General features: G+C 42.2%; 1 protein-coding gene across 1 annotated transcript; it reads left to right on the top strand.

Annotated features, from left to right (window-relative positions):
- The first annotated feature begins 3,778 nt into the window (after window positions 1-3,778).
- Window positions 3,779-19,200, top strand: abhd15a (abhydrolase domain containing 15a). Its single transcript, XM_080771442.1, has 3 exons — window positions 3,779-4,756; window positions 14,160-14,512; window positions 15,765-19,200. Exons 1-3 carry the CDS (start codon window positions 4,214-4,216, stop codon window positions 16,408-16,410), a joined length of 1,542 nt encoding a protein of 513 aa, XP_080627568.1. The 5' UTR covers window positions 3,779-4,213; the 3' UTR covers window positions 16,411-19,200.
- Window positions 19,201-20,207: the final 1,007 nt, after the last annotated feature.

The following is a 20,207-nucleotide window of genomic DNA, read 5'->3' as shown; positions in this document are numbered from 1 at the left end:
TGTTATGAGAATTCCCCTCTTCAAAGTCAGCGCTCGTAAAGACAGTGATGTCACTGAAATGTGTCTCTCTGCCATCTCCCCTCTGCTCTGTTAACATTATGGGTATAATTCATTCAAGTGGTAAAATAAATGTGAAACACATACTCTATAGAGAAAACAAGAAGATATGTTGACAAAGACATTTTATCATCTATAATACATTTGGAAACATATTTTCAGTCTTTTGTTTATTTCGTATTTATAGCCTAGTGGAATTTCAATGGGCTGCAGTACACCGTTCTAGTAAGTGATGGCGCTGTCTCAATTGTGGGTGTGATTTTGTAAGCGCCTGTGTGTCTCTATTGTGCATTTTGTCTAACGTTTTCCATTACCTAATCCACAAGAGAAAAATAAGCTGTGATGGTGTTAGTGGGAACATACATTACACACTTTCCATTGTCTTATCTCTTCCCTTTTGGGTTTACTTTCAATTGAAAGCTAATGCAATGTCCGCATCACTATTAATTTATCCCTGGCAGGCCCCAGCACTTTGTTAAGCTGCCATCTCTAAAGTAAAACATTTCCCTCTAAAGCAAAAGCTAATGTAGAGTGCAACCTTACAAGTAAATCAGTTATTACTAGTTAACAGTTAAGTCACAGCTTGTAGTGGCAATTTAATTATAGATGCTATTAAGTCCATTACTTTACAATTGTGAATATTGACTTTTCCGCCATAAGTTAGGGAAATCTGATTTTCATCCATGGCCCAAATTGTCTCTTTTTGAGTGGTGCAGCCACTCCAAGGAACAGCAATGTCCGACAGTCCGTCCGTCCCTATGTCTGTCTGTCTGTATGTTTAGGGTACCAACAAGTGCTAAAGTGGCGCTGTTGAGCTAGAAACAGAGAGAGAGAGTGTTGCACTGTTGCAGCATGTGTGCATGTGAGCGACAGAGAGAGAGAGAGAGAGAGAGGGAGGGAGGGAGAGAGAGTGTTGTCTGCTAATTCTTCCACATGGTAACTCAGTCATTTCTCAACTGTTTCGGACCCGGGGCGGTTCGCCGGAACCGGGCCAGCCCCCTGGGGGTCTGGATGTTCCGGGGACCCCCCGGGACAGCCCCCTGGGGGTCTGGATGTTCCGGGGACCCCCCGGGACCCCCACACGGTAACTCTGTCATTTCTCAACCGTTTCGGGGGCGGCTCACTGGAACCGGCCTGGCATCCTGGGTGCGTTCCTGTGGGTCTGGAGGTGACCCCCCGGGACCCCCACATGGAGTTGCACCACTCAGTTCACACGGGTGTGATTTTTATCAACAGAGTGGAAACACCCATCCACTATTCATATCGTTGCTGTCAATGTCACATTGTGAGCTTGTAGATTGAATATTTTTGTTTTTATTTTAAAACACAAAAATAAGAAAAATAAATGGTTTTGGACATACACGGTTTCCACCCGACAGTAGTGACAAACTGACGATACAGTAGGCTATAATTCACAGGTCACTCTACTTCAAATTGGCTAAAACTTTTTAGTTTGTTTTTAGTGTCAAACTTTCCATTGAGAGACTGCCTCAGCCTCAGGGCCTATAACAACCAGACCTGAGACATGCATCCATTGAGAGACTGCCTCAGCCTCAGGGCCGATAACATATAACAACCAGACCTGAGACTTGCATATGGGATTGACTGAAGTGAGCTGCCAGCCATGTGCCATGATTGCCATCAAACACCATAGACATATATGATTCCTGGCAACCAGAAAGGACAACAACAAAACGAATTAGTTTAAGACATTTGTGAGCAATTCTTACCCTTCTAACAGACTTGAATGAGCCCTTACTATAGTAGTGGCCCCTTATGGGATCCGAACGTAATTCCGACGGTTCATTAGTCCGACATCTGAGTCTGACTACCGCTCGAACATGCGCTGCTCCCGTGCTTGCGGTTAGGATTAGATTAGGGATAGAGTAGGTTGTCGATCTAATGACTGTCGGAGCACATGTACATGTGTCGGCACTGCATGGTGCTTGCCTACTTTGCCTGTTCATAAAATATAGCCTATACCCAGGCTATCTGTGGACATTTATTCTGAAAAGGCTGGTGGGCGGCGGGCCCTCCTGACCTTTAGGCTAGACAGGCCTATTCAGGCCAGGGTGCATACAATACAATGTATAATACATGTATAGTACATTTCACTGCAATACAGTGTGTGTATAGTCTGGGTGGCTTGTAAACAAAATGTTTCATCCTGCTGAATTGATCACTGTCTGAAAATGCTATCTTCTCGGTTTTCAATTTTCATATTTTAATGCCTACACCTGATTGAAATAAACCATAGTCTTTATTAAAGACTGAAAGATCAGAATAGTTAACTGTGCCAATAAATATGTTCTTGGGACACCCGTACACGGTATTCTTGCCAATGTGTGCCATAAATGATTAGTAGCCTATCTGGGGCTAGAAACCTCAATAATCTATCCTTGAAAATAAAATTATATAAAATAGAAATAAATAAAAAATGACTCAGACACAGATCTAGCCACTTCACATGACTGTCATGTGAAATTACCTACCTAGGTTCCATCCTGGAGGCCAATCTTTCCGGTGATAAGGTGGCCACCAACGTAATCAAAAAAGTCAATCAAAGAACAAGATTCCTCTACAGGATCTCCTCACTGGTCGACAAAAACACCTTGAAGACCTTAACAGGAGCCCTCGTACAAGGTTTCTTTGACTATGCATCCACCTCCTGGTACCACAGCACCTCAAAGGCCCTTAAAACAAGGCTCCAGACCTCCCAAAACAAACTGGTCAGGCTCCTACTTGGCCTCACCCCCCGAACCCACCTCACCCCTGCCAACTTTGACAGGCTGGGATGGCTTAGGGTCGACGACAGAGTACAGCATCTTGCAATGGGTCTGGTCCACAAGATTCGATACACCACCAAAATACCCATGTACCTGTCTAAATACTTCCTTAATGTAAACGAAGTCCACACCCACAACACCAGAGGGAGTGCAACAAACCATGTACAACCCAGATTCGGCACAAACAAGGGACTAAATTCTTTTCGCTCCTATGCGACCAAAATGTGGAACGCCCTACCAACAGTCATTAAGACATGTGAATCCCTTGGCTCCTTCAAAACTGCTCTCAAAGGGCACCTACGGATGGCTGCAATTCGAAACTGGCCTCTGTAAAAGCTGAATTTGTATCTGGATTGTACTATGTTTTTGTATGGACGTGGTGTTGGGTGCCTGCACATATGCACACATGGCATCAACGCATGGTGTTGTGTGCAGGCGCCCTACACTCTGTCTTTCGTTTTATTTTATCCCCCTGTTCCCCTCACTGTATATATATTTTTTTCCCTTTTCGCTTCCTATATGATGAATTCCTGTTCTGTTCTTTAACTACATAGAAGTGTCTATTTGTTTGTCTCTAAATGTTTTGATGAATTGAACAATGTGGACCCTGTTGTAAACAAGTGTAAGGCTTAATTGGGTCGTCCACTCACAGTTAACAGTCTTTGTATTGAGTTTGTGCTTGAAATGTACTGTAATTCTGCAAACTGTTAATAAAGATTTCAATCAATCAAAAAAACTGTCAACCATATGGCTAACACAGATCTAAAAATGGATAGTCTATAATGATGGAAGAAAATGTGCAGGCAAAGGCAAAGGGCACGGTTTCGACATGATGGGAGGCGCCCCCATGCAGGCTCCTCCAGCATCAACAGTCAGTGCACTGCATTCAGTCACAGCGAGGTTTCTGGCGCTCACTCACAGTTTATATCAGCACTCAGCAGCCCTGCACGGGATGAGATCCTTCACCAACAGCTTATGCGTGCAGCGTGTAGCCGTGTACGTACTGTCTTTAAATGGAGAGAAGAATTCCAATTTGTAACCGAGTCCTGACCTAGACTGAAATTACATTTAGACTGCATCTGCGATGACTCAACGAGCAAGCTGTGCGCCTTAATTATTTGGCACAAAAGCAAACCGAACTGAAGTAGGGACACACTGGCTCAGCTGTAGTTGTAAAACTTCACTGTCGAGAGCAGTTTAATGTTTATAAGAGTATAAACGCATTGTCCTCTGTGACATCTTGTTAAATTGAAAATGGTCTGGTGGAGTAGTAGTATTTGTAATGCGATTTTATATTTATCAACCTAAAATCCAAAAGCTAAGAGGTGTAGTCTACTATATCGTTAAGTGCGCTCCGTCTGATCGTTCCGATGCTGGAATGGCTCGTGGCTCTCTGCATTGTGATCCTGGTGGCATTAATTTGGCCAGGCTCCAAATATTTTGCCACCGAGAACCAGACAGAAGCATTGCTTCAAGGAGGTTTGCGAATTCCACGACGGAAAACGAGGGAGACGACAGCAGAGAGTACGATCTCGGACCGTGGGGACGACGGGGTCCAAGGAGCTGACACGGCGACCACAGTCGCGCTGATATGCAAGCCTTCCGCGCTTGCCAACTACCTGCTCAAACACTGCAGGACTTTCAGCAATTATTCGCCGTGTGTGGGGTTTACCTGGCGAGCGAGTGCCTTTCTCCAGACTGTGTATGACGCGTGCTGGCCCTACAACAGCCCGGTCCAATTTGTCCGGGACAACCTGCAGCTGAGCGACGACGGTCTGGTGGCCTTGGACTGGGCGGTGGCGCTGACTGGCACCTCTTACCACAAACGCAGAAGGACCTCCAGCCACTCTACATGTCCTGTTCTGCTCATTATACCCAATTCTTTTGGGAAGATCACTAGAAATGTGCTTAAGGTAGGGTAACAATCATGCACCTTTAATTCTTTCTTCTTTTCCCCATTTTGTACTGCATGCTCCGCAGCCCGCAGCTCCGTGCGTAATACAGATGTAAACGATAAGATGCCCATCTTGATTCTGATTGATTATAAAAGATCACATGTCTCCCCAAATAACACAAGCCTTTCATTAATAGGCGGCAATATTCCTATTCCATTCTGCAGATGATTAATACAGACAATTAAAAAAGACAGTTAAAATATACTCTTAGTTGACCTACAGACATTTTGTGGGATAAATAAGGTTACTTTAAGAAAATGTATATTTAGTTTCTGATTATTGCTGAGTATTTTGATATTAAAGGACAACTTTAGTTTTTTTCAACCAAGGTTCATGTTTTAGGTTGTTATTAGAGAAACTAAAAGGTGAGTGTTAATTTTCTTTCATTTGCTGCTTTCTTTCGTTTTAGGGATTTTAGCAGTTTTTGACAGGGGGGCGGGGGCATTCGAGCATGGGGCTAAATATGTATTTTTTAACACAATTTTATGGTGATTTATTTTTTTATGGTTTACTATAGTCCTAATAAACGCCAGGAAATTACATCTGGCCACAAAAGATCACAGGATCTATTGAATGTGACAAACTTACATATTGAGCCTATACACACACAGTATAAGCCTTCCCCCAGTAGGCTACCTTCACATTCAGTAGATCCTGTGATCTTCTGTGGCCAGATGTAATTTCCTGACGTTTATTAGGACTATAGTAAACCATAAAAAAATAAATCACCATAAAATTGTGTTAAAAAATACATATTTAGACCCATGCTCGAATGCCCCCGCCCCCCTGTCAAAAACAGCTAAATTCCCTAAAACAAAAGAAAGCAGCAAATTAAAAAAGATTAACATTCACCTTTTACTTTATCTAATAACAAACTAAAACATGAACCTTGGTTGAAAAAAACTAAAGTTGTCCTTTAAACACATTTAACATCATCTGACACGTTGCAGTGCAAAAGTAATGTTCCTCTAGCACAGCATTTGTGTAAACACATAAAACAAAGTGTTATCAACTGCACTTAAAGTAGGCATATATACCTTGTCAATGACGTTGCTAGGAAACAGCTTAATTGGGTCTAAGTTTATTTCCTGTCTAGACACTGATATTCACAAACAGTGCAACAGGAACTTCAACACATCTGAAGATTTATGTTGTCAGGCATGAAATGTTAGTAGGCCTATAGACTATAGCCTGTCCTGCAGTTCTCTACAATCAAATCCTCACTGTTAATTTAATTCTGCAAGTATAAAAATGGATCCAAATGATCTGTGTAAGGGTGGAAAATAGCCTTTTGATTGATTGATTGATTGATTAAATACTTTATTAGTCAGAGATGTAAACAGCATCAGGTACAGTCAGACAATAGAAAAAGGTCACGGGGACTTGTTTCCATTGTGGTCCTATGTATTCAATTCATCAACATAGTATTAAAAAATCACACCCGTGTGAAGTGAGGGGCGCTCTTATCATCGTACATCATCTCATACTCTCATCTCTACATCTCATACTCATACAATCAGAATGCCTGTTGGCACAAATTTACGTCATATTTGGCTGACCTAATTTCTCCTTTCATTGTCGATGGCAAATAGAGACATGTGAGTACAAGATGACATAAACTTTACCTTCATTGCCAATGGCATTTAATGTTTGTGTTGCGGACATTTTGTGGGGACAAAAGCTATATATAGGAGGGGCTAGTGCCCCTCAAAAGTCACACTTGTGAGAAGTGAGGGGCGCTCTTATACATCACATTTCAGCCAATCACAATTGGTGTCCTCACTTTGCTGTCCTCACTTCCCCTCCTATGTCCAGCTTTGAGTGTTTGTGTGCTTCCAGACAGTGGAGTCACGAAAATGCCAAAAGCCGCGAGCGACAGGTGTCTCTTCTGGGTTTTTAGACAGCTGGTGGATGGAAATGAAGCTCCACCCACACGGCAACTTGCAGCGTCGGCCAGAAAACCGGAAACTCTTCGCCGACAAAAGTTGCCACGGGTGGAGCTTAATTTCCATCCACCATTTATCATGATTATTAGTGAGGACCTATTATTATGAAGATAGGTTGAAAAGTGGTGAAGTGGTCCTTTAACCCTGTTTTCTACCCAGAGTTATCCCAGACTAGCAAAGTGTTTTGGAATTAGGTGGGTCATCGGCTTTAGGTCGAGAAGAATTAGAATCAGTTTGTTATGGGAGGTCTGAAGCTTTCCGTGACATTGATATGTTGGATGTTGGAGGTGCAAGCAAAGTGGCCTAATTGTATTTTGGAGTAGAAACGGGTAGCATCTAATATAAAGGGGCAAATAATGGTTATTCAGCCGCAAGCAGTTTGAGCACAAGTCTTTGTATTTAGCTCTGGAGTGGAATGTCCAGTCAAGCAGAGGGGGAGAAAAAGAGCAGATGAGGTCAAAGTAAACAAATGTACCATCAGCCATTCGGCTTTCAATACGATGATTGTTGTAATTGAGTGAGGCATCGCTTGACTTGTATACAAGGCATCACTTGACTGAGGCGCCCAGAGCTGTTCAGTGAATAGACTTGAATGCCCATTGCCTGATTTATACTTTGTCATAGGACAGAGTATGTTTGCTAATGAGTCAGGGGCCTCCTGAATAGTTGCAGCTCGTTTAATTTACTGTTAGCCCTGTGAGCAAATCCAGTCATCTTGAATGCAGGTTGTCCGTGAATAAAAGCTGCCTATGAGCTGTTGAGACGAGAGCAGTGTAATGTGGAAGGAATTTCGAACAGTGGTTTTTGCAGTGTGAACTAGAAAGAGGCCACTCTGCAGAGCTCATATTTCCGCCAAGCTATGGCATGGTTTTGTAAAAAAAAATAACCCCCCTCAAATTTTGTAAGGCAATTACAGACACAATGTTGAATATCAAAAAGTTGTTTCATGCATCACATGACTCCCAAGATGATGTGATCTAATTTAGTGAACTTAGCTGTACTCCCTCAGCCAACCATGCATTAGCAGCCGGGTCCAGACTCTTCCGCACAAATTAATGGGAATGCGATTTCAAGTGGTTAACCAGGCTACGAAAATCCCAGGAGTTGATAGAGTGGTTCACATAATTCATACAATCATATAATTGGGAGATCTAAAGGTCAGAGGTCCTTTGACGAATGACTGTGAGCTTCAGTTCCCATTACCCTCTACATTATTGCCAAATTTCGTGGAAAGCGACAGCACTGCCATAACTTAACATTTGTGTTTTTTTGGGCAAGATAAGCTCTGGACTCACAAACACACAAAAACATAATCTTCACCCCTGGCCTAAGTGGCCTTTGGCCTGGCGAAGATAATGAGTGACTTCCATTATTGAAATAGAGGGAGAAATAGGCAGATGACAGGGAAGATGGATCAATGAGACCCACAGAAGGGGAAAATAGTCTTACGAAAGGACAGTAAATATAAAAGTTTGGGTAAAAAAAAGACGGTGTGCAACAATGCAATTTTAAGATTGAAGTATTTGTCTGATTAGATTGTTGAATTATTTATTATTTTCTTTACAAATACATGATTTTATTTCTTTAATGAACTACCAAATCCAAGGGGCAAATTATAGAGGGGGGAAAAGCTATTTCTTCCTCTCCCATTATAGCGGACAGCCAAATGGGAAGGTTGGAAAGTTAACTCCACATTCTGTCTTGTGCCTCTCCCATTTACTCGTTCTTGGCCTGCAACAAATGTGTTGTAGTACAGTTACTGTATATCATCTGTGGCTTGAGGCTCCAAATCAAATTTAAACAGCGCCTGTCACTGTTGGGAGATTCACTCACAAAACTGTGTGTCCCTCTCTATGTGTGGGGGCTCGTGTCTGTATGCACGTGTGTCACATAAAGTACACATCTTTGTTTGTAAAATAGAGAAAGAAAACCATTGGCGGATGTTTCACAGTTGCCTGGATAGCGACAGATTCTGCCCACTGCTTCTCGTTTCACTTCGATATCAGGCTAGTTTCACTTTCACAGCCCCCCTCATGATCATGACAGTGAACGTCTCTCTTTTGGTCTTTGAATCAGACTTTGGAAGGTTGTAAATCTATAGCACAATTAACTTAAGTGCAATTAACTTCAATACCTTTATTACATTTCAATCAATCTCTGTGAGCCTATAGCTGTATTAGTCACTGTATTGAAGATATTACAGTAATGTAATGTAACTCAAGCTGTAAAGTGATTCCTCTGGATTCACAATCCTATTATTAATGATGTCATCATCATCTTAGCCAATCAGGATGGAGTTTGAAAAATCTGAAAGACCTGTTTCATTTAATGGCTTTAGTATAGAGAGACTGTGTACCAATTTGCGTGATGGTGGAGACAAAAAATGTCATCTATCAACCCCCGCTTTTTTCTTCTTTTTTTTGTCCTTTCATTCAATTCATTAAATCTAGGCTGTCGTACAAGTAATGACTGAAATGCAGGGTCATGGGCCATTCAAGCGAGCCTCTGATCAGTGTGTAGGGTAGTCACTTTGCAGCTTGTAATAAGTAAAAGTGCCACGGACCAGACGTTCTGAACAGCTGTTGCAGTCTTCTGTTCTTTACTTGATAAGTTTGTGGTTTACAGGAGGAGACATAAACAAAGATAGAACCCCCCCTATTTCTAGAAAACAAGTCCAGTCGCTTATAATAAGCAAACCTGTTGATGCAGGCAGGTTAGCGTTGCAGGCTACTTTCGCCTCCTAGTGTGGTGTGGAGGTGTTATCTGAATGCAATGTGCAGTCTGCCAACTTTTAAATGCCAACTACACAATATTGTATGCAGAAGATGGACGTGGTATTATACGAATAGAGTACTACTGAGTACTATCCGTTTTTGATAAATAGTGTTAATAATAAGTGTTTACAAGTGTTTACAAGATGTTCTTCCTTGTGGAATGCCACTATCTCTCTGTTTTTGTGCATGCGTGCGTAATTGCGTATCCTACCGTGTCTCAAGACCGTGCTCAGGGAATTCCTCATTGAAGTGACAGTTTATTAGACCTGATGAAAAATCACAGGAGTCTGTGCAGGCCTGCCCTTGCTCTCTCTGTTAAAGACATGCTATAATATCCATACATTATCCTTGTTGAATATAGTATGCAGAGTATGCCTCAGAATTACAGGATTGCAGTCTCTGCAATCTTTGATCATTCTAAAATCAATCCATGGTATGGGATTGGATTAGTACCTCTCACAAAGTGAACTAATTCAAAGCACGTAATATGACACGCCGCCTGGCTCAGCACAAATTCATTCTGCGGCAATCCTACAGTGCCTTAATGTATTCTCAACAGCAATATTCATCACTTCAACGTCCACATGCCAAGTGCAGGGTGTCATATTTCATTATAATTTAAGTTGCAATCCATAGGTTGTATGTCCATTGCCTCCCTGACAAGGTAATTGCAATGTAATATAGACACAAAATACACAATCAGTAAATCATGCCATGGATAACTAAAGTATAATGAAATACTTACTCTATTGTTGTATTCTAAAAATCAAATCATTAATTTTCAAAACTGCAATAATGATGATAATGTTCAAAACAGTGCTTCAAATAACCAGGGTTGACATTTCTAAATGTAAAAGTAGGGAGACCACCTCCAACCACTGCACATATGTGCAAGTTACGGTATATAGTATTGACATACTCTACCACAGGGGTTCTCAACCTCGGGGCAGGGGGGTCACGTCACGAGACATGGCCAAAGCATTTCCGGGGGTCCCCAGCCAAAAAGGTTGAGAACCCCTGCTCTACCATACTGAATGGTTAAAATAATGTTATTCATTAAAATATGTCCCAGAGTGTAGCTTTAAGCACAATAGTGATATGACATAAATTAGAATAAGCTAACAGCCTCTCACACTGACACTTCTCCTGTTAGAGTTAGACCTTTTGAACAGGAATTATTAAACAAAGTGACTGTGCTTGGAATACAGGGAGCATATCCTAACACTTCTAATCATCTATCCAGACATGTATAAGCCTTTTCTTCATAAATATAGAGTGAACAAAAGTGGTAGATACGACAGATTGCCCTCAGCCTGTAAATATTTAATGTATAGTGATATGCTTTATCTCTTCCTGCATTCCATGGTGCTCTCTGCAGGCTGCCAGGCTTGAACGAAGAATAGAATAGAATTCTATACTACTGTATGTTACTTCTATGGATCAGGTCTACGCTGTGATCACGCACAACTGTCAAGAAGCTGGACAACTGAACCGACACTATCCATGGTACTATAGTTTGTACACCTATCACCTAATATTACTTTAAAGGCTTTGTCCTTGAACATTTATTTTCTAATTTGGCATTATACTGTAACAATCACACTAGGTGCAAAATAATTACCCTGGATTCCTGATCTTCAATAAAAAACTATTCTGGAGGCTGAGGCGTATTCAATTAACATATTTTACCTTTCATCTTATAAGTAGAACACTGGTGTGTGTGTGTGTGTGTGTGTGTGTGTGTGTGTGTGTGTGTGTGTGTGTGTGTGTGAGTGTGTGTGTGTGCGAGAGAACATGCGTGAGTAAGGAGGCAGGTGAGAAGGGAGGCTCTACTTCAATATAGATGGACTGGGCTTCAAAAGCAGGGGTATCAGGGGCACGGTGTTACAGTCAGTAGTGCTGTCGCCTCACAGCTAGAAGGTCCTGGGTTCGATTCCTGCTCGGGACGCTGTGGGTGCTCGCGGCGTGTCCTTCACGTCATCAGTGCCCATATCTGAGGCGAGGTTGGTGAAAGGGCCTTTCTGTGTGGAGTTTGCATGTTCTCCCCGTGTCCCCTATAGGGTAGGTACCCTCACAAAAAACATGCAGTAATCCTGGTCTCTAAACTGCCTCCCCCTGTCCAGCCGGGGTGCCTGATGGAGGGGAAAGGAACTGGTTGGAATAACGTGTTCCTTCCACACGCTACACAGGGAAACTCCCCCCTGTCAGGTGTAAAGGAGTGACTTGGACACTCATGCATGAAGGAAGCATGAGTTCAAGTCCGTTGCTCTCCCCAGGTTGGCGGAGGGTGTGTAGAGCTCAGGATCACATTAGATAATTGACAGGGGTGAAAAATGGGTTACAAAATCGTGGGATAATTTTTTTTTTTTTTAAAGCAGGGGTATCAACCTTTTAAGATTCTTGAAAACAAAGTGTTTGGATTATAACTAAAGCTGCATTATACCGCAGATTTGAACCCGGGTCTCCTACACAATGTTGAGATTTTTACTGAGCTAATACAGCTTACCTGCTTGCTCTGGGGAGAAGTAGGATTTTGACCTTCAGTTCAAAATGTATGTGAAAACAGAAACAAGGTTGTGTCCAACATATATATGTCTATATGCCTATAGGCATACGATCTAAATGTCTCAATAGAAGAGCAGGGAGACCAAATACAACTACCAAATGGTATAAGTTATATTGTATTAACAGACTACCATACAGATTGGACAAAATAACAATTGACCATTAATTATTGTCAGTGCTTGTTCTTTGGAATACCTAACTCAAACAGATTATAAATGTAATTTGCTGCGGTTTACCCTGCTATGACACGTAAAAACTGTCATCAAGACACTTAGTTTTAAGATAATTCGTCCATAGTTTTCTTTAAGGCCTTGGGAGAGCAGTTCAGTTCCTCTGTCCAGCACCATTCTTAATCTATGGTGTAAATAGGTTGTCTGAAACAAGACACATTTTTCAACTGGAGCTGATTTTATAAAAGCCCTTTCTATTCCCCTTTAAGCTATTCAGTCAAATAGGCCTCATTGGGTTTTGATCATATCATTATATTAGAACATTTGGAGTGCACTTGCCATAGTGCCAGCTCTCACAGCACACCAGTAATCCAACCGGGTCTAGACTTGATGCAAATATTGCTCAGTATACATTGGCTACGACTTGAGCTGCTTTCAACACCTTGAATGTACTTCCACGTAAGTTAGTATTTTTTATAGTTTTTCCCTTGCATATTTTGAAAACGAAACCTATACACATAAGGCACAGTACCGTAACAAAACTGCCAACAGTAAATTAAAACGAAACCTACACACATAAGGCCCAGTAAGTAGCATTAATTCCAACTGTAAATGAAAACCAAACCTGTATATACATAGGCCCAGTAATGGCTGTAATGCCTATTGCCTACATTAAGGATACCAGCTACCATTTCAATCCAAACAAGAGGAAGAAGAGCATCCGTGCACAATTGTGGCTGTTATTTTCTGAGATGCATGCCCCCCTGCACAAGTGCACATGCACATGTGTGTGTTGTTTTTTATGTAATTGTTTATGGTAATTTATATTAATCCATGTGACATACTGCATGACATCTTATGACCTAGCTGGGGACATCTACAGTCATATTGTGCTCTATTCAGTGTGTTTGTTTGTACTGTAAATGCTTTTGCAAGATTTCAGTGTAGAACTGTTGGAACAGGTTTGAATATACTTTTGAACAAAGCCTGTATGCATGATGGATCTTCATATATTGTCACATTGAATCATTTCAAATGAGCCCAGCTCTCTGTGTACTCACTCCTTCCATGGATGCACTGTGCTGCATCAGTTTCCCTATCTATCTCTCACTCACTCACTCACTCACAAGATGGATTAAATAATTGTGATGAGAACACTGTCAAAGCTTATATCATCACGTAGATGGAAAACATATCCAAATGTAAGGTTACTAATGGCCTCATAATCCATACCAACATTACGTATGAATGAATGAACCATTGTAAAGCGCTTTGAGCACTTGGAAAAGCGCTATAAAAATGCAATTCATTATACTGTATATTGTGTAGCAGTAGGAAAAAGGCATGCTTTAAAGACATCTGTGCATTTGTAGCTCCACAGACTAAAGCAAATAATGTGTTATAGTTTCCGCACGCGCGCGTGTGTGTGTGTGTGTGTGTGTGTGTGTGTGTGTGTGTGTGTGTGTGTGCACACGCGTGTGTGTGTTGATTATAGAGCCCAATAAAGCAGGGATACCATCATCTTGAAAAAGCCAATCAATAACCTTTATGGTCGACAATCACAATAAATGTGCACATTACGCTTCGGCCATATCTAACGTTTAAATATAATTTAGAGAACGGCCCTGAACGACCTCTACCCGTTAATGATTTTACTGTCCCATCAGCAGTTTACAGCCAATCAAGACAGGCTAATGCTCAATTTAAAAGACTCTCCGAAAATAGCAGATCTACAAGCTGTTGCTCTTTGAGCAACACCATCCATCATATGACGGAGTACTGTGGAGTAGAGTACTGTATAAATTATGTTATACACACCCAACAGGTCACTCTCGACCTGTTCAAAGACCTGAGCATAAATGCACACCCAATCCTTCTCTTCTCTGTCCTTTCTCTCTCCGTGCAGCTGTGTGAGGCAGCACTGTCCCATGGCTATCTCCCCGTCATCTTCAACCGGCGCAGCCAGAACTCCACGCCCCTCACCACCCTCAAACTGCAGCAGTTTGGTGACCCGGGGGACCTTCGCGAAGCCGTGCGCTACATCCGCTACCGGCAGCCTGCGGGACGGCTGTACGCGGTGAGCGAGAGCACCGGCTCGGGCCTACTCCTGTCCTACCTGGGGGAGTGCGGATCATCCAGCTATGTAACGGCAGCAGCCTGCCTGTCGCCTGTGTTCCGCTGTCAGAGCTGGTTCGAGAGCGGCCCGTGCTGGCCACTGCAGCGGGCAGTGGTGCTGTACCAGAAGATGTGCCTAAGCAGGTACGGGAAAGAGAAACAATGTGGTGATGAATGAAATTGTGTTCAAAGCAGGTTCAGGAGTAGACCAGACCACCCTCTGCTTATTACGGCCACTCCCTGTTCTCAATCGCCCCACTCCCCGTTCTCAATCGCCTCACTATCTAGTACCACACCTGCCTTCACTCACTCATTCACCCTACCTTGGGTTCATCATCCCGTTTTACATTAATCTTCATTACGTTTCAATAAATCATTAAACTTAAGTAGAGGTGTTTTGTCTTAAGAGGTACTTTCAGGGGATTCATAGACTGTTGAATTTGATACACAGTATAATCTCTTTTGTATATTGATGACTTCAAAACATACCATTTCACATGGTATCCGGAGAACGTTTTCCGACTCGCCGCGGTTTAGTGCATTTTAGTTTTACTTCACCTTCATTTAAATTGCATTGAATTGAGAGAGAGGATAGTTGTTTAGAGTTTACCCTAGATGAAGTAGGAATGCTAAAGTTTAAACACCAAAGTAACCTACCGAAACAATGTAATTCATTAGTAAACAATATCCTGAAATATCATTGGTATTCACATACTCACCATTTTATCTAGCTGACCATTTAATTGCCCAAATAATTTGATCACTTTGGAAATGAAGTATAACATAGGCCTATGTGGGTTTGACATACTACACTGATGAAGAGAGCATGTTAGCATAACGATGAAGACATTGATGAAGACCTTTCGATGCGGTGAGTTGGAAAACTGGCGAGTTCTCCGGTCTGTACAGCCGATGACACTGGCGACATTATGGTAATCATGGAAACTGCACATAGTGGGGAGAAAGGAGAAGAAAAGAACATTGCCAGTCATTGTGCAGGGTATTGAGAGAGATAATGGGGAGAAGATTGTGGCAGAACACAATGGAAAGGTAAACTGATTGTTGATTGCATATACTCAGTAGGTTGAGAAAACAAGTGTGCTACTATAGCAACAGGTCAATCAATGTAAAACCATTGATCTTTTAGAGACTTCCTGATCCAACTAAGGTCTCCCAAATCAATGTTAACAGGCAATATGAGACTCACAGCACTCTTTGAATTGATTTTGTGTGTGTGTGTGTGTGTGTGTGTGTGTGTGTGTGTGTGTGTGTGTGTGTGTGTGTGTGTGTGTGTGTGTGTGTGTGTGTGTGCGTGCGTGCGTGCGTGCGTGCGTGCGTGCGTGCGTGCGTGCGTGCGTCCGCGTGCGTGTGCGCGCGCGCGCGCGCGCGCATATAGGTACAGGACAGTGCTGGGTGAGACCATAACGACAGACACACTATTTTCAAGTTGTTCCTTACGTGGCCTGGAGGAAGCACTATTTTGTCAGACTAATCCTAAAGGCGCCGCTCCAGTAGCAACATCGGGGGGCAACAGTACCAACAACAGCAGCTCAAGTGCTTGGGAAGCATATTGGGAACGCAACGAACCCTTAAGGGACGTAGATGAAGTCGCTATTCCCGTTCTGAGTCTTTGCGCTCAGGATGACCCAGTACGCGGCAACATCCAGTCCACTTTACCACTTGAACTCTTTGAGACCAACCCCCATTTCTTTCTCCTCTTAACAAGTCACGGAGGTCATTGCGGTTTCCCCACCCAGACTGATAGTGCTGCGGTTGGTGCTGTTGGTTTGGCAGGTGGTGTGACTGGGAATCCCGGGACAAGGTGGAGCCACAGTGCTCTGCTGGAATTCTTCCGGGCCACCACAGACTTCTTCGTGGCAGAGGAGAGAGCCAAGCAGCTAGCGGCAAGGAGGAGGGGGTTTGGGGGAAGTGCCGGAGGAAGGGCTTTCCGCCACCGCAGCGTCAGTACATGTAAAAGAGTTCCGGCGTGTTCCCATAACATCCACGCCATTTACAACTGGCAGAGGTCCTATACAAGATAAGTTTGAGTAGACTATTCCTGGCTTGTAGAGATGTGGTGCTTCTTTATATTGTCAGATTCTTATATTAAATTCTAATGTAACTTACACCCAGCCCAGTAATTGGTAAAATATTAAGTTCAGTTGAAAGGAGGAAAGAGAAAGTGTGTATACTCACTTTTAAACAAATATATCCAGTCACTGTAAGCTAGCATCCATGCATTAAGCTCACTGCTGAGCATAGCTGAGAAAGACTTTGCTTTCAAGTTAAATATGCTCCTATAATTCTTTAAAGACCATGATGTGCTGTATCTTCACTGCCAGTTCATAGGCAGACTATTGTCTTGTGTGACATGCCTATTGCACAGATGTATTGTTATAATGACCACTGCACCATTATTTGGGATTTTACCTTAAATCAGTGTTTTATGTTATTGCCTAGGATGGTTGATAAACAATTGAATGTCCTGTGCCTTGTGTACAATGGTAAAAACTAATCCAAGAAAAGAAAAAAGTATAGTTTGAATTAAATGTTACATTTTGTCATGGGTTCTCTGTGTTTCATGTAGTGGTGTATTCATAGCATCCCGAGTTAATTTTGTGTTCTCTTATTTTATTTGGAAATTGTTCCCTATGCCTAGACTGCTGTGATTCATGTGTGAAGACCACCTGTAAAGATTTTACAGGAAAATCTGTATCTTGGGATCATGACATTTTAACGGGTGGAAATGCTCTGTGGGGTTTCCCCATCTCAGAATTCCAACTGTTCCAGGGTTTTCCCTATAACTTTCCCTATAAAGAGGTTTGAATGGTTTCACATCGGGATGTTGGATTCAAGGCGGTCAGCGATGTTTAAGAGCCAGCATAAGGCATCTCTTTCAGGAGTCTTAAAAACTGCAGTGACTCAGCTTGATATGCATTTAAGGGTCTATTTGGTTCCAGTTGTACTACGTTGCATTGACAGAGTTACAAACCTGTAAGGGGCCACTAATTTGGTTCCAAATAACAATCAATAATTTTGCTGAGGATCCCCTGCAATGTCCTCAAGGAGCTCTGGGGGTCCCAGGACCACATGTTGAGAACCACTGACCTGTTAAATCCACTATTTATATGGATTAAGCTGATCTGTGAAATAAAAAATGTCACTGATAAGTGATAATGCTGTCACGCTCTGGTTGTCAACAAAATATTTCTGGTGTTTTTGAACATCAAGACCTTTTTTTAAGACCTTTTTAAATGTAAAAAACGAGAAAAAAAGACCATTACTGCATCAAAAGTAATCATCAAAATATTATAAAAACTGGTTAAAACATTGGTCAAATAATTTGCGAGGCGTTAAGAGCTTGTACAACTACAATTCCAAGTGCGTGTCAGGGTGGGTTGTAGGCCTACCCAATTCAAATATTATTTTGGGGGTCCCCAGTTCGAATATTATGTTGGGGGTGGGGTCGCGGCCTGAAAATATTGAGAACCACTATCATAGTGTAAAATAGCTCGGTCCCTAGGGCCATGCCACACTGAGTGTGTATTGGATGAGACATCCTTTGCATTGCAGTCTGATCCCCAATGTGTTTTCCTTTCCCAAACAGTCCGTGACAACACAAAAATATTGATTACGTTTTTTGTTTTTGATCTCATCTCAACCTCTGGATCATTTTGACAAAGTATGGCACTTTGGGGGGGACCAGATGTTTTCTAATACTGATCTAACATACAATATCTCATATAGTGTAACATTCTGTACATAATGTACAACCACATGCACAGGGTCTCTCCCTAAAATAGCTCGGTCCCCTGCAGGGCCATGCCACACTGAAGTGGGTATGACTGCTAATTGGATGAGACCTTATCCACTAAGACAGCTGGAGCACCACCCATCTTTCTTACACAAGGTTACGTAATGAAGGCATGTGTCAATGACACACTTGGCACAAACTGTTTGGAAAACCTTGATGGAATGTATTGAAGCTGATGATAGCTGGGTTTGTTTTCTGGTCTTGTGCCAACTATACAGTATACTTGTATTGAGGTATCTAAAGCCCAAAACACACCAAAGGGTCGAGACGGGACAAGACGGTTTTAGCGTTCGTCCCAGCTGTGTGATATGTCCTGTTGCTCGTTGACCCAAGTGATTCAAGTGGTTCAATTAAATGGCCCAAACCACACCAATGGGTCACCCACCATGCAACTCCTGTATAAACTGTCATCGCGTTAATTGTTTGACAGCCTTGTGATAATAGCCCATGCACATTCAGAAATGTACTCACTTACTAAAAACAAGACAATGTGTGATATGTCGTTTTATTATTATTTTACAAGATACTTTTACAAGGTTGAATACTGAATAGTAGATTCATACACTTTTCCACCTGACTATAATTGACCTCAATGCATTCAATGGCTCCAGTTTGCCTCTCAGTGCAACAAATCTAACAGCTTGCGAGACCAAGAAGGTGACATACGGTGATTGGGCTCTGGATTGACGTCTCATACAACAGAAACCAGTGCCTAACAACAGTGATTTGCAGTGACGTCAACCATTACCTAACAACACTGATTTGCGTACTGTGACATGAGGCATGTCCAGCCTTGGGCACATTTCAACAATTTGCACTGATGTCGGGGATCTCCATATATGGCATGTGATGTCAGACACAACAGAAACCATTGCCAAACAACACTTGGTCAATAATAGCAAATATTCGATATCTTTCCTGGATTACAAGTGTTTTTACTTAATCTATTTTGTATCTGATACCCTGCTTCTACTCCATGCATGATATTGAACATTTGAATAAAATATGACACTTGTTATCAGCCTCTGTACTCTGTCATTCATAGCAGTGTAGTCTTCTTGACTAGTCATCTCTTTTGAAATAAAAGTTTGGAGCTCAAGACCTCTCAGCGAGGCCAGTCAAAACTAGTCTTGACTGGCCTCGCTGGATGTAAACATGGTTGAGAAATATTTAGTATCCGTGGTGCCCCTGACTTGAACTGTGGACTCACTACCCCAAATAAAGAAGTGTGTAATCACTCTACTTTTACTCACACCCCCCCTTTCTGTTTGTTGTTCTATGAATGTTCTTTTTTTCCTTTAACCACTATAAACTTAGCATCCCTAATCGGCAACTAATATTCAGTGAAAATAGTCGATTTTTTTGGTGCAGATATTTAGTGTAGAGTAGAAACAGGAGGGGGCGTAGTATAGAGCCCTTGGTAATATGGTCAACTAAGTAATAGAGGGTATGTGCGTGACATCATCATCATTCCCGGAAGTTATGCAGGAACACCTACTGAGTGGCAAAACACTACTTTCTGGCCTTGACAGCCCATACATCCAAATAGAAAATCTGATGAACTATTTTACATTCACTTTGCCACTCGATTTGCCCTTCATTTTATGCACGGTAAATTGTGCATTTATATAGCGCCTTTATCCAAGGTGCTTTACAGAGATTGTGCATTACATTCACCCTCACAAATACATTCATACACCGGCAGCTGCAGGGCCGGATTTACCCTCCTAAGGGCCCCTGGGCGTGTTCCTGGGGGTCTGGATGTTCTGGGGACCCCCATACACTAACTCTGTCATTTCTCAACAGTTTCGGACGCGGGCCGGCTCGCCGGAACCGGGCCGGCACCCTGGGCTCGTTCCTGTGGGCGTGGAAGTTCCGGGGACCCCCTCACTTTACACGGGTGTGATGTTTTGTATATCAAATCAGTCAAAGCCAAACAATATTTCTTTACAGTTCCGTTTTTCCATGTACAACAAGAAAACCATTACATTAATTTAAAGCTCTGATGCCAATCGGAGTCATCAT

Source organism: Protomyctophum bolini (assembly GCF_963924005.1).
Source record: "Protomyctophum bolini genome assembly, chromosome: 9".
NCBI lineage: Eukaryota > Metazoa > Chordata > Actinopteri > Myctophiformes > Myctophidae > Protomyctophum > Protomyctophum bolini.
The sequence above is the reverse complement of the archived record's forward strand: the minus strand, read 5'-3'. Positions and strand labels throughout refer to the sequence as shown.

Coding starts and splice junctions, on each gene's coding strand:
- abhd15a (XM_080771442.1), top strand. CDS start 4,214: ATGCTGGAATGGCTCGTGGCTCTCTGCATTGTGATCCTGGTGGCATTA. Junction 4,757..14,159: donor TCACTAGAAATGTGCTTAAG/GTAGGGTAACAA, acceptor CTCTCCGTGCAG/CTGTGTGAGGCAGCACTGTC. Junction 14,513..15,764: donor CAGAAGATGTGCCTAAGCAG/GTACGGGAAAGA, acceptor GCGCGCATATAG/GTACAGGACAGTGCTGGGTG.